Source organism: Sapajus apella, unplaced genomic scaffold (genome assembly GCF_009761245.1).
Source record: "Sapajus apella isolate SASKATOON/1434 unplaced genomic scaffold, GSC_monkey_1.0 scaffold12, whole genome shotgun sequence".
In the NCBI taxonomy this organism is placed as follows: Eukaryota; Metazoa; Chordata; class Mammalia; order Primates; family Cebidae; genus Sapajus; species Sapajus apella.
The window spans coordinates 22,768,428-22,782,048 of record NW_022436952.1 but is presented as its reverse complement, the minus strand read 5'-3'; the positions used below and the strand labels follow the sequence as shown (position 1 = coordinate 22,782,048).

Genomic DNA, 13,621 nt, shown 5'->3' with positions numbered 1-13,621 from the left:
ATTTTTACAAGCACTTTCTATCCTAACATGGGAGTATTGGGATAGTCCCACTGATACTAAAGTTAAAAATAAAGAAGATTATTCAGAAATCAAAAGAAAACATGAAATATATATATATATATATATATATATATATATATATATATAGAGAGAGAGAGAGAGAGAGAGAGTTTATACATAAAGTAAACCAAAAAGTAATAATCCTTAAAAAAGAGGTGATGGTGGGGAAAGGGTGTGTAGTTTCAAAAACAAATATAAAGGCTTATGGAGTCCCCAAAATTTTGAAGTAGATAACCCACTTCTTCTAATGCTGCCTGGGGGTAGAAAGGGGTATATCATTAACCCGCAGAGGTTTATTCAAAACAAGGCTTATGTTTACATGTGACTGTGGAAGAATCATGGGAGTTCCATGTTTAGCTGTAATAATATTGTAGTTCCTTCCCAGATTCTTGGATGTGGGCTCTGGCATAAAATAACAAAGAAACATCAATATTCGAGCATAAACATCAACAAAAAATGACTAGTAAGTTAGAATAAAAGGAGCCTACTAGCTAAGGAATACTAAAGATCCAACATTTATTACAAGCACTGAAAGCTTTTTAACAAATGTAGCAGGATCTGTTTCCAGGAGTAAGAAAGCCCAAAGGGTTGTATACCTATTAATAGTTTTTCCTGCCACTGCTATCTACCCTAATAGAGGAGAGTGTTGTATACTGGAAAATGAATTTGCCTTTTCCTACTTTGTACCTATTACTTACGTCTGTGGCCATCAGCTCTTCCTGGTCATCAATGCTGGGCACAGTAACTTCACCTTGGCTGACAAAGGCAAAGTCATATGGGTTGGTGGTGATGAGAAGCATTTCTGAACACATGGAAAAGAACAATAATAGACAGTGTGACTTTGGTCCTCAGAAACATTTCAGAGGGGCTTCTTAGAATGGCTGTTATTCTTCTTTGGTAGAAATAAAGATGTGTCTTACCAATAAGCTCTGGTTTCTTATTGGACATGATTTGATAAAATATGTGGTAGCTTCTTTCAGCCTTTAGCTGGAAAGTAACTCGGGACTTCTCTAGCAGATCTGGAAAGTCAGATGAAGCTCACTTAAAAGAAGAGGCCACAGTGAAAAATCAAGTGTTTGAAAATTTCACACAGCATTAATAAGTACAAGATTTTCCAATATGTACCCCAAAGAAAAAGATTCTCAATCACTAATATTTATTAACTTACATGTTTCAATATCTGCAGAAGCCAGTTTGCCGGTGGCACCAAAATGGATCCTGATGAATTTACCCTTAAAAAGCAAAAGGAGAGATTATTGTACACATTAAAAGTCGCAACTATTTCTTTAGCTGTCGACCAAGCAGATGGAAAAAATATTGACACCATATACACAGAAGTGGCAGTGCTGATCCTCACATGACAGTGAAGATCAAGACACTTACAAAGCGAGAGGAGTTGTCATTCCTAACAGTCTTGGCATTGCCGAAGGCTTCGAGTAGGGGGTTGGCACTGATGATTTGATCTTCAAGGGTCCCCTTAAGAGAAATGGATAAGACAGATAAAGAAAAAAGTTTGCAGTAAATAATTTCCCATTGACCTCTTTCCCTTCCCCATTGCCCCTGCACAGTATTCTGTAACTTAGGGTAAGGCTTTCCAAAATGAGTTAAAAGGAAGATAAATTTGGAAGGGGAGTGGGACACTCCAGTGACGTGGTCTTGATTTCTGTATTTCCCAGGCCCAGAACATTTCCTAAAAAAAAAAATGATTGTGAGAAGTTTTGCCCATTCTGCTTGCCAATACGTTGCCCTGTTCAACTCATTCTCACAAGCCCTTCTAAGAGTTATTTTCTAAATTCTGGCATCCCTTGCAATTGGTTGCTATGATTTTGAAGCACCACGGTCAATTAGAAAAAATATTAACTCTTATTTTCGATTGAGGGGATACATGTGCAGGTTTGTTACATGGGCATATTGCATGACACTGAGATTTGGGGTATGGATGATCCTGTCACCCAGGTAATGAACATAGACAGTATCCAGTAGGTAGTTTTTTGGCCCTTGCCTCCCTCCTCCCCTTCCCCATCTAGTAGTCTCCTGTGTCTGTTGTTCCCATCTTTATGCCCATGCATGCTCAACATCCAGCTCCCACTTATAAGAGAACATGCTATATTTGGTTTTCTGTTCCTGTGTTAATTCACTTAGGACAATGGCCTCCAGCTGTGTACATGTTGCTGCAAAGGATATGATTTTGTTCTTGTTTAAGGCTGCATAGTATTCCATGGTATATACATACTACATTTTCTTCATACAGTCTGCTGTTGATTGGCATGTGGTTAGATTTAAAAATACGTTATTCTGTCCTTAGATGAATATCATACACACCTGCATTTTGCCAGCAGAGGCAGGTTCCTCTTTTTTCTTCTCGCCGGTAATTGCAATTGTTGCAAAGTACTGGATGACACGCTTTGTGTTCACAGTCTTCCCTGCACCAGATTCTCCACTATCAAGTTCAAACAGCAGAAAAGGTCAGAATCTAAAGTAGCAGCAGCCACTACAATGATTAAAACTCAACAGAAAGAAAGTAGTGAAATCTACATACGTAATCAGGATTGACTGGTTTTCACGATCTGTGAAAGAGAAAACAAAGATAATATTAAGAAAAACACACTTAACACATAGGTTAACACAGTACTTAAAACTCAGAATTGTCTTTTAAAACTCCCCATTTGCAAAAATAGCTATATGAATTTGTGCTTTGCTTCTCATAAGGTTTTTCTAAAAATAAGTATCAAAGATGTGCTAATTAATAATCCCATTATCTTTCTAATGTATGGACTATGTAATGCATCATTTTACCATTTTATCCATGAGAAAAATCTATCAATATCAGATTAATAACAATTTTGTGTCCCATTCAGTCACCTGGTTTGTAGTTCAAAATTATGTCATGTTGTTAATGTACAGTTCAAAGTTTTATACTGTGCTTGTGATAACTTGTCACTGAGAGATATCAGAACTTACTTCTTAGGAGACATTACGTATTAGCTATAATTGAAATGCAGAGTTGATGCCTAAATATAATTAATTTTGAGGCGGAACTACCATTAGTTAATTTTGGGTTTTAGCATAGAAATCTAAGCAAAATGTCCTCTATTTTTGAAACTAGTGCTTAGCATAGGAATCTAAGCAAAATTTTTTCTGTTCGGAACTCATGCATTTTATCCTAAATATATTTTCCTAATTTTATGATTTCTATTATCATGTTTGTGCTGAACATTTATTCTCAGAATACTAGCCCTATGTTTTTTCTCATAACAGTATACAAATATTTTACAAATGGCTATGGAAATTGTAATTCTCACTCACCAGTCAGCATGAACTGATAGGCGTTGTCAGAGATGGAGAAGATGTGGGGCGGGGCCTCCTGGCGCTTTTTGCCTCGGTAGGCACCCACCACCTCGGGGTTATACACCGGCAGCCACTTGTAGGGGTTGACAGTGACACAGAAGAGGCCCGAGTAGGTCTGTGGGGAAGGACAGGGTTGCTCGGTCAGCAATCACCTTAATTAACTTACCTTGGAAATACTGCTTTAAGGGCAAACAGAGAGGGACCCAAGTACTGTGTTAGTTCTCATCAAGTTTCATTCATTTGTTGCCTCCCTCCATCATTGCTGCTGCACCAAATGCTTCAGTTTTTCAACTAATTCAGTTAAGTAAATGGCTTTCCACATGTACATTTAAAAACATATCAGAATTTACAACATTAGCCAAATGATTGGTCATAAGAGAACAGTGCAATAGCCAAATTTATTTAAAGCCCTTATTTTGGCTAACATGGTTAGAACATAAAGTGAGTGAGAAATAATGCTGATAGGGTGCTCACATAGATCATCCAGGCTGCGTAGCGCTCTTTGAGGTTGTACAGCACAGCAGGCTCATGCAGGTGAGTCATCATGGCCATGTCCTCGATCTTGTCATATTTGGGAGGGTTCATGGCAAAGACTTGATCTTCTTTCACAGTTACAGTCTGTTAAGAAAAGAAGGAGCCAGTATCAAATAAGGAGTAGAAAAGTCCAGGTCAAAAACAAAAAAAAACAAAAAAAAAACAAAACCATCAGTATCATCTAACTTAACCCAAAATGAGGCAGAGTCTAATCAGCTGCAGATGCTTTACTCACAGCTCCAGCTTCGGTCTTGGCTGTCACCTTCCCCCCTTCCCTGCTCTGCACTGTTGCTTTCACATAGGACTCCTTCGGGTCTGCCACAAAGACTGATGTCTTGGCATCAAAAGGCTTGTTCTGAGCTTCAATTCGCTCCTTTTCAGACTTTCGGAGGAAAGGAGCAGCCTCCCCAAAAATGGCCATCTCTGAGTCGGAACTCATGGCTGCAGGTTATTGATGGCAGTTCTGGACTAGGTGTACCTAGAGGAAGAAACAGAGCCAAAAGATGATTCAGGGCTGGGGTGGAGAATTGTTCTGATGATTTCATGTTAATGTGCTTAATATCCCATGCTAGTTTCCTCACCCCTGCCTTTAGGGACCACTCCTGTGTACCATGTCAAGGAGCTGAGAGATCAGCTCACTGATTTGAAAGCACTATGTTGGTAGCTTAATTTTTGTGATACTTTAAGCCTCAGTTCCATATTCTGTGTTGTAAACCTTAGTTGAGAAATGTGGAGGAATCAATATTCTATCAGCAACATTTGTGATGCTCCAAGCATGTTCAGAATTTTTTTCTTTTCTTGTTGCTTTTCTTTCCTATTTCCAACCCCTCCACTTAACATTGTGATGATACAAAGATATAGACAATAACTGTTTCCAGTGGCTTTATAATATAAATGAACCTGTCTTAAAAATTCAAATACAGGTATTTAGGCAAATTTTCCTCCCATCCCAAATTACTAAAATTGGATGTCAGCTTTACTAAAATTGAATGTGGACAGGTACATCTGTTCTTTCAGGACATAAGTCCAGATCTAATAATTACAAATAAACACCAAGTTCACTGACAGGTATTAGGTAAGTAAAGGAAAAAATAACTACAATGAAAGCTGAATATTCAACATATAATTTTCACTAAGTAAAAATTCAGATCTCTTTTATTAGTTTTTAAATTGTTTTAAAGCCAGAAATATTATCTAAAGCAAAAACAACTTTAAAAGATTCTGAGAGAAAAGACATCTTCATTTTTAATAAAATTTTATAGTGATTGTATTTTTTAGTCTGTATTTCTCTTTGTTTTTAGTTGGATTTCAGCATAATGGATTTTAAAAATCTGAATCTTGGGTTTTAGGTTTATAATCTATTTCTTCTTCTCCTTTTAAAAATACCAGTCTTCTAAATACTTTTTCTGAAATGGATAGCCAGTATAAAGTTTCAAGCCAAAATGAACTTAGAAAAAACTGACAAACTAATTATGAGAAAATAAAATAAGTCCTGTTGTCCTGATGGCAAGAACAGGGTGAGTGGCCAGAATAAAAGAAGGTGACCTCTGTGGAGCAGAAGAGGCGATAGTTGTGGAAAGCAGTGTCTTGGTTGCCAATAATAATGACAGCAATGATGGCGGCAACAACAGTGGTAGCCACCACCTTTTGTAGGCTTTCCAGAAAGAGTCTTGACCTTTTATCATCAGCACTAAACTTCCCCTCAACTTAAAATGTTGGCTGTGGAATTTACCACACAGTCTATTTCCAAAATCAGCCTTATCTGTAAAAGTGTCCTGATGACACTATGAAATTTAGACGTATTTTCAGGGGATATATACTGGAACATTTAATGTCAGGTTTTTTTTCTTTGAAGGAGAAATGTTATTGTACTACATCATATTTTGTTTCTGTGTTTGTTTTTACACCAGGCAGCTTTGAATTAACAACACCCTACCATGTGGAGATTATAATGCAGTGTATCCAGGAAACACAGAAAGGCGATTGCTACCCTTCCCATCCCCTGTCTCATTATAGATTAGTTATTTCTCAACTTGTGGATCAAGCCCCCACAGAGCCTCAGGTTGTTGCAGGGGGTCCTTGAATCCACCCACACAGTGATCATTGCCTCAAGTTTGAAGAAGCAACATTTCCACATTAACAGTGTTTTCTGTTCTTTTCTAAATGAATATAGATGCTGTATTAAATATAAACTCATTTAAAATAATTTTTAAGTGTAGAATAGGTTTTCATGATGTATACCCTTAATATAATACCAGAAGTACATGTCTCCACACGCACAGTTAGCAGGGTTCCATTAAATGTTTCGATTCTGTGCAGGAGTCCTTGATAACCACTGACTTCGATCACAGTTGGCAAGAGCTGGATAGACCTTAGCAGTCAATAAAATCCAGCCTCCTCATTTTACTGATGAAGAAACTAAGGCCTGGAAAGGTTAAGGGTCATTCAGTGTCACAGAGATGGGTGATAAGTGGGAGTGCTGAGACATGAGTCCTATTCTGCTAAATCCAGGTTTGTTGTTGATTCCACTGTAACACACTGTATTTCGAGATACATACAGGCTAACTGGCTTGATCCAGACAAATAGAATCAGTGAAAGCCTGGATTGGCACCTAGAGATATCAACTTCCAGGTAAACACATCTTGATTTTTATCATGCAGTCTCTCTGATGTATCCTTATGGGTAAAGTTGGAGTAGTAGTTCACATTAAATATTACATATGATGGTTGCATTCTTTCTGAAGTTCTAACAACATGTGAAAGAGAAGTTTCATTAAGTTTTAAGTGGCCTGAAAAGCCAAAATTTTATGAGAAGTCATTTTTAAAGAACAGCTGCCCCTGATATCCTACTCCCAAAACTAAACTAGGAAATAAAATGGTAGCTTATTAAGATGTAGCAATATAGAGATTCCTTTGTTCTTTAGAGTGTAATAATAAATTATTCTTACCTCTTGTGCTATCAGATGAAGAAGGTGGCGGGCTCAAAGCAGACAACTACTGTTGAAAGAAAAAATAAAGAGAATGCGGGATTCTTTTTTCCCCCCATTTAATCACAAAATACTAATAACTATATTGTGTACAGTGTCATCCTTAAGAATGTTGGAAAGAAAAATTAAAATTTGGGAAATAACAGATCTCCTTTAAATGAAAAATCACTATCAGCAGGAACGTCAAACTAAGTGTTCTTCCATATATACATACCTTGAAGAATTTTGAGGAAGGATGGGACAGAGGCATCTCAGCTCCACTTTTATACAGACCATTCTGCAAACACAGCAGCCACCTCAGCTGTCCTAGCTGCGAACCTACTTGGCAAAACCGTTTTTGGCAATCTCTTTGCACAATATTCACTGACTGTGGCTGTGAATGGATATAATTAGAAATATTTCTTGTCACCTATAAATAATTTGACAGAGGATGATCTAGGGTTCTTTATAGGCATTTGATAGGGGATGGGGATTCAGAGCTTCTAAGGCTGTTTCTCCAGCTTGGCTGTTGCATCATTCGTCACAGGATTCAAAGCCAGATTCCCACTTACTCCTCTGCCTATAAAATTGGTCCAACAGAATGAGCCCGACGTGAGGAGTTTAGGATTAATTAATTTGTTGGTTCTTAGAGCCATTAAGGAGCCTGGAATGAATTTTAGATCTGACACTATGATTGGAAGCAGTGAGTCATGGATATTAAGACAAAATTCCTAGCCACAGTCTGGATTTTAGAAAGACCGGTGATAGATTCTTTTAAAGTCTAAAAGTCTAAATATGAAGGTGAAAGTGAATTCTCAGATTAGGCAGTGGTGATGGACCATTGGGGGAGGCATAAGGGATTTAGAATAGATATAAACACTTCTGTTCTTTTTCTGGAGGACTTTCCATGGATATCTCCAGCTTGTATGTTTTCACTGAAGGAACAACAGGATGCTGTGTGATGTTCCATGCATATTTCCACTGCATAATGGAAGGAGAAACAAACATGCATTCCTAGTTCATGGGCAGACTCTCATGACTAGCTATAGCTCTAATGAGGTGGGTACTGCATATTTTTATTTAAGGTGGGAGGAAAATCATGATATCCACAGTATTCTCCCTGCAGATTGAAAAGATGGGTCGGCCATCACATATGTCCATAATATTCATAAGTTGGCCTTTGGTGGTTTTGCTACATACACAGCTGTTGCTGAATAAGGCAGGAAATATACCTACTCTAAATGTGACCCTAACTGAGATCTGGTTAGATGCTTTCGACTGTCATCTGCCGGCTTAAATTACTGATTAATGAGATCACTGCTTTCTGTTGACTTAGAATTTATCTTTAACACATTGACAGATTGAATCTTTTATACTTTTAAAATTTATTTTGATAAAATTCTATCAAAGAGGTGGTCAGGATTTAAGAAAAATATCTCTGTGAAAATAACTCACAGAAGTCTAGCGACTTACCCAAAGCGTTAGGCTCTAAGCCAGAAGGAAACTTGTTCTAATTTTTCTCTCAGATTTTCACAATTCGTTTATTTTTACTTCTTTTGGAACTTAACATCTGACTTGCAGACATAATCAGTATGTATTAAATCTATTTACTGTATTTGAAATTGAAAGATGAAAGAAGAAATTATGAATGTGAGTCCAAGATACATAGGGTTAGTTATAGGACTATAGATAGTCAGGACTTTTCACATAAAAGTTAGAACTCTGATCAATTACAGATAGACTGATTACTCAGATCTTGAAACCTCTGAAACAGGAGCATGATACTCTATTGGCACCCCTATCATGGGCCACTAGGAGTGGATCAGAGGACCTTGCAGAGCTTAGACAAGGAGAGAAGAGAAGCAGCACTGAATGAGGGAGTACACATTTCCCTTAGACTTGCTTCTTAAAGGATTGCATAGAAAACACAGGAGAGTAACATGAAGCCTTTTTGTATTTGTGTAGTTCTTTGTGATTAGATATGAGTGGGAAGAACGGCTTCAATCTAAATTGGAAGAGTTATTTTGGCAGCTGTATTTAAGCAGTCTGTGTAAAAGCTGCTCACTCTCTATTGTCCTCAGTTTAGGAAATATGATAAGCTTCTATAACCTTGCATTGCCTTATCTATTAAAAACATAAATCAAAAATCAAATACTGCTTTCACCTTACAGGATTGTATGAATTATATATATATGACATATATATGATATATATGATATATATATGACATATATATAAATACATAAGATTACATATAATAAAGTATATATAATTTCCCATATGTAATATAATGTTTACTATTATAACGTTGTTATATATAATATATTATATTATAAATATTATTATAAACATATAAAAACATATGTTTCAGAAATTATTATGTTACATATGGGAGATTATATATATAATAAAGTATATATCATTTCTGAAACATGTTTCAGAAATTATATTATTATATTACATATGGGAGATTATATATACTTCATTATATGTAATCTTATTTAATTAATACACATACATACATATGTAAAGTGCTTAGGATAGTGTCAGCAGGGGTAGCTGAGGGAAACATTCTTCATTAGAGATGAAGGTCACAATGGCTTGCTGGTGCTTCTCCCAAATATACCCACGGAGTTAAAGTGGTAGTAAAGAGCTGAAGATAGATGGTAGTTAGGAAATGTCTAATGAAGATTATTATTATTAAATAAATTTTGTTTAAAAATACAGTTGGGACAGGTTGGAGATGTTCATGTCCTAGCTTCTATAGTGTCCAGTGTGGCAGCATGACATCAATTAAAAAAACCCCTTAAGAATCAGCAAGTCAGACTGGTGTTTGTCTTCTTTCAAATTTCTCTGAGGCTCCAAAGGGCCGTCACTACTGAAAAGAGGTTGTATAGTCACTTTCAAGTCAACTGTTTATTATATTCTACACAGTTATATTTCATCGCGTGGGTAGGTTGTTGACTCACTTGTTTACTCAGTACATACTTACCGAGTGTCCACTATAGGTCAGCTGTTGTTCTAGCACAGGGGATAATGCAAAAAACTGGCAAAGCCCTGCCCTTATGGCAATTTCAGTCGGCAGGGGTGGATATACATAAACAAATAAGTAAATATGTAGTACGTCAGATGGTATTAAGTGCTATAAAAGGAATGATAAAACAGAGTGAGGGGGAAAGGGAATACTGCACCAGGCAGGAGGTGACCTGGATGCGCTTCTATATTAAGGTGGCATTTGAGTAGAAGTTTGAGAGAAGTGAAGGAGCAGGCCATATGAATATCTGGAAGAAGAATTTTCAGACAGAGAGAACATAAAGTACAAAGTCTCCAAAGTAGGAGTATACCTAAAGTGTCCGATTTGTGATAACATGTATGAACCTAGAGAACATTATATTAGTGAAATAAGCCAGGCATAGAAAGACACATACCATATGATTTCATTTGTAAGTAGAATCTAAAGTTGAATTCACAGAAGCAGAGTAGAATGGTACCAGAGATTGGGGGTTGGTAGAGAGAATTAAATGTTGATCAAAGGATATACAGTTTCAGTTAGGAGGAGTAAGTTCAAGAGCTCTATTATACAGCATCATAACTGTAGCTAAAAGCAATGCATTGTATACTTGAAAACTGGTAAGAAAGTCTATTTCAAGCGTTACCACTACAACAACTAAGTATATGAGGTAATGCATATGTTAATTACTTGAATTAAGCTATTCCAGAATATATACTTATTTTAAAACATCATGTTGTACACAATGACATATGTTATGGGAAGCCAGTGAGAATTTTGGGAAGAGAAGCAATACAGTCTGACGGGATTTAAAAATCACTCTGCTTTCTATGTTCAGTATAGATGGCAGGCATCAAGGGTAGGCCAGTGGTGGGTAGCAGGGCCAAGGGTAGATAGGCATTGCAAAAATGCAGATGGAATAGAATGATGGCTTGGACTGTGTCCTAGTGACTATAGCTGCATAACAAATTGCCTCAAATATAGTGAGTTAAAAGTCATTTTCGTAGGCACATGCATTCTGTGGGTCAATAATTTGGAAATGACACAGTGGTCTGTGTTCTCCAATATCTGGGGCCCCTAAGATCCCAAATCCTGGAGGGAATTCAACACCTAGGGACAAGTACTTTGTCTCATAATAATGCTTAGAGAAAAAAAGGATTGTTGAGAAGGATAGTGAATAAATGAAGTGGTATCTGGAGGCAGACATGGGGTCAAGATAGGAGAAACTAAGCATATTGTTAAAAGATGAGCAAAATTAAGTATATTTATGTTGGGGAGAAAATTCTGTAGAGTTAAAAATTAATAATGTAAAAGAGGGAGGGGCTAGAATCCAGAGGTCAAATGGAAGAGTTGGACTCTGATGGGAGCAGGAACACTTTGTGTGTTAGCAAAGAAGACTGAGAGCGAAGGCAAGTTTTAGCTTAGTAGATTTGATGGTGAAAAGATGAGGGAGTTGGTATTTGCTTGCTTCTGTTTTCTCAGTGACGTATGCAGCAAGGTCATTGACTGACTGAGGGTAGAGGAGGAGATGTAAGGGATATATAGAGAGAGGATGTGAAGTGTTCATCTTGCAGAGGAGAGTGAGAGGCGTACTACATTTGCCCAGAGTATTGAATAATAATTATGAAGTTAAAGTGAGACCTGTTCAGCAAAGTTACATGCTTTTTTCCAGCAACTTTGGTTGCTTGGATGTGTTCACAGAAAAGATGAATATTTGGGTTTAACCAAAATGAGAGTTTATCAGGTAAGTGCAATATAGGGAGAGATGGACAAGGGAGCTAAGGATCTTTTCAAGTGAGTAATTATAATAATGTGCCATAAAATTTAAGCTTGAATAAGGAAGGATGTGAGAATATGAGGGGACACATCAGAACAATGAAAATCTGGAGGGATATCAATAGATAGGAGGTCTTGATGATATCAAAGAAATTGTAGGGATGAAAAATCCAAAGCAGGTGAGCTGGAAGAAGAGAAGGTATTGGGTAGAGATTGATTGGAATAAATCCCAATTGGTTGTGGTGTGTACTCTTTTTATACACTGTTGGATTTGATTTGTTAATATTTTGTTGAGGATTTTTGCATCTATGTTTATGAGAGATACTGGTGTGTAGTTTTCTTTCTTATGGTATCTTTATTTGTTTTTTGTGTGGGTCATGCTGGCTTCAAAAAATGAGTCAGAAAATATTTTCTCTGCTTTTATGTTCCTGAAATTATTGTGGATAATTAGTATTATTTCTTCCTTAAATGTTTGGTGGAATTCACCAGTGAAACCATCTGAGCTAGGTGCTTTTCTGGAGGAAGGTGATTAATTCTTGATTGAACTTCCACAATAGATATAGGCCTATTTAGATTATCTGCTTCTCTTGTGCAAGTTTGTGCAGAGGCTGAATAGTATGATCGAAATTGAGGTTTTGGAGAAGGTACACATAGTGATGATAACTAAGTCAAGGATGACTATGTGCTGAATCTGAACTACTCCCCAGAGGTAATTTTCTATACATGCAAATACATTTCTGTCCTCATATATATAGTGTATATATTTATACAAATGGGATTGTATTATACGGATGGCATTCAGCTTGTATTTTTTTTCATTATAATGTATTTTGAGCTTCTTTCCATGTTAGTATTCACTTATTCAGTTGGTATTTATTGAGCAGACATACAACAGTTTAAAAACCAAAGTGCTTGCTCTGATAGAATTTATATTTTGATGGGGGGAGGTAGTGGAGACAATATGCTCATAAAAATACTTAAAGAAGAATTTCACATTCCAAGTGCTAGACCACGAAAAGTATAAATTAGAGTAATGTGATAGAGATTGATGTGCGCAGAGGACCGCAAGAAGTAGGCTTCTTTGAGCTGTGACATGAATAATGTGAAAGAATTAGGCATGCAAAAATCTAAATGAAGAGCATTCCAGGTAAGGAAAATTTCGGGGAAGTGAATGAGAAAAAAATAGCTCCATGTTTTGAATGCCTACTACAAGTCATGTGTGTATTCTAAGCATTTGATATACATTGCTTCATGTTATCCTTATGCAGACCTGAACAGTAGAATACTATTATTACCATATACTGAAAAGGAAATGAGTCATAGTCTGCATGAGTAAATTGCCCAGGCCACATAGCTGGTGTGTGGTAGAGTTAGTACTCAGCTCAGGCAGGATTACCCTGGAGACCATGGCCTATCCTTTTTTTTGCTTTTCTTCCCCCCACTCCTTCCCTTTCTTCTCCTTCCCTCCCCTTTTTTCTTTTTCTTTTTCTTATTTTTTTTTTTTTTTTTTTTTTTTTAGATAGGGTTCTCACTCCGTTACCCAGGTTGGAGTGCAGTGGTGCTATCTTGGCTCACTGCAACCTCCACTTCCCAGGTTCACACCATCCTCCCACGTCAGCCTCCTGAGTAGCTGGGACCACGGGCATGTACCACCATGCCCAGCTAATTGTTTGTATTTTTTGTAGAGAGGGGGTTTCGCCATGTTTCCCAGGCTGGTCTTGAACACATGAGCTCAGGCAATCCACTTGCCTCAGTCTCCAAAGTGCTGGGATTACAGGCATGAGCCATTGCCTATCCTTTGACTATATTCCAACTCAAAGTTTCTATATTTAGCTAATATGGTATTTTATTGACACAATAAAGGCAATGCTAGAAGTAAAAATTTAACAGGATAGTGAGGGACCTCCTGTCAAATGACTTACACTTT

General features: G+C 37.1%; 1 protein-coding gene across 7 annotated transcripts in view; it reads right to left on the bottom strand.

The window, feature by feature from the left end:
* Positions 1-13,621, bottom strand: part of LOC116553115 (myosin-4) — a 73,353-nt gene that overhangs the window by 18,056 nt on the left and 41,676 nt on the right. Inside the window, exons 1-11 of one of the 7 annotated variants that reach the window (XM_032280270.1) lie at positions 7,144-7,194; positions 6,891-6,939; positions 4,178-4,420; positions 3,883-4,026; positions 3,367-3,523; positions 2,600-2,627; positions 2,383-2,500; positions 1,444-1,536; positions 1,229-1,292; positions 981-1,079; positions 759-862 (exon numbers count right to left, since the gene is read on the bottom strand). The exons of 3 other annotated variants lie outside the window; for them this stretch is intronic. In XM_032280270.1, the coding sequence (XP_032136161.1) occupies positions 759-862; positions 981-1,079; positions 1,229-1,292; positions 1,444-1,536; positions 2,383-2,500; positions 2,600-2,627; positions 3,367-3,523; positions 3,883-4,026; positions 4,178-4,381 (1,011 nt within the window). In that variant the 5' untranslated portion in view covers positions 4,382-4,420; positions 6,891-6,939; positions 7,144-7,194. Of the gene's footprint in view, positions 1-758; positions 863-980; positions 1,080-1,228; positions 1,293-1,443; positions 1,537-2,382; positions 2,501-2,599; positions 2,628-3,366; positions 3,524-3,882; positions 4,027-4,177; positions 4,421-6,890; positions 6,940-7,143; positions 7,195-13,621 lie in introns of those variants that run through there. 3 more of the 7 variants (XM_032280271.1, XM_032280272.1, XM_032280273.1) reach the window with 3 other exon arrangements.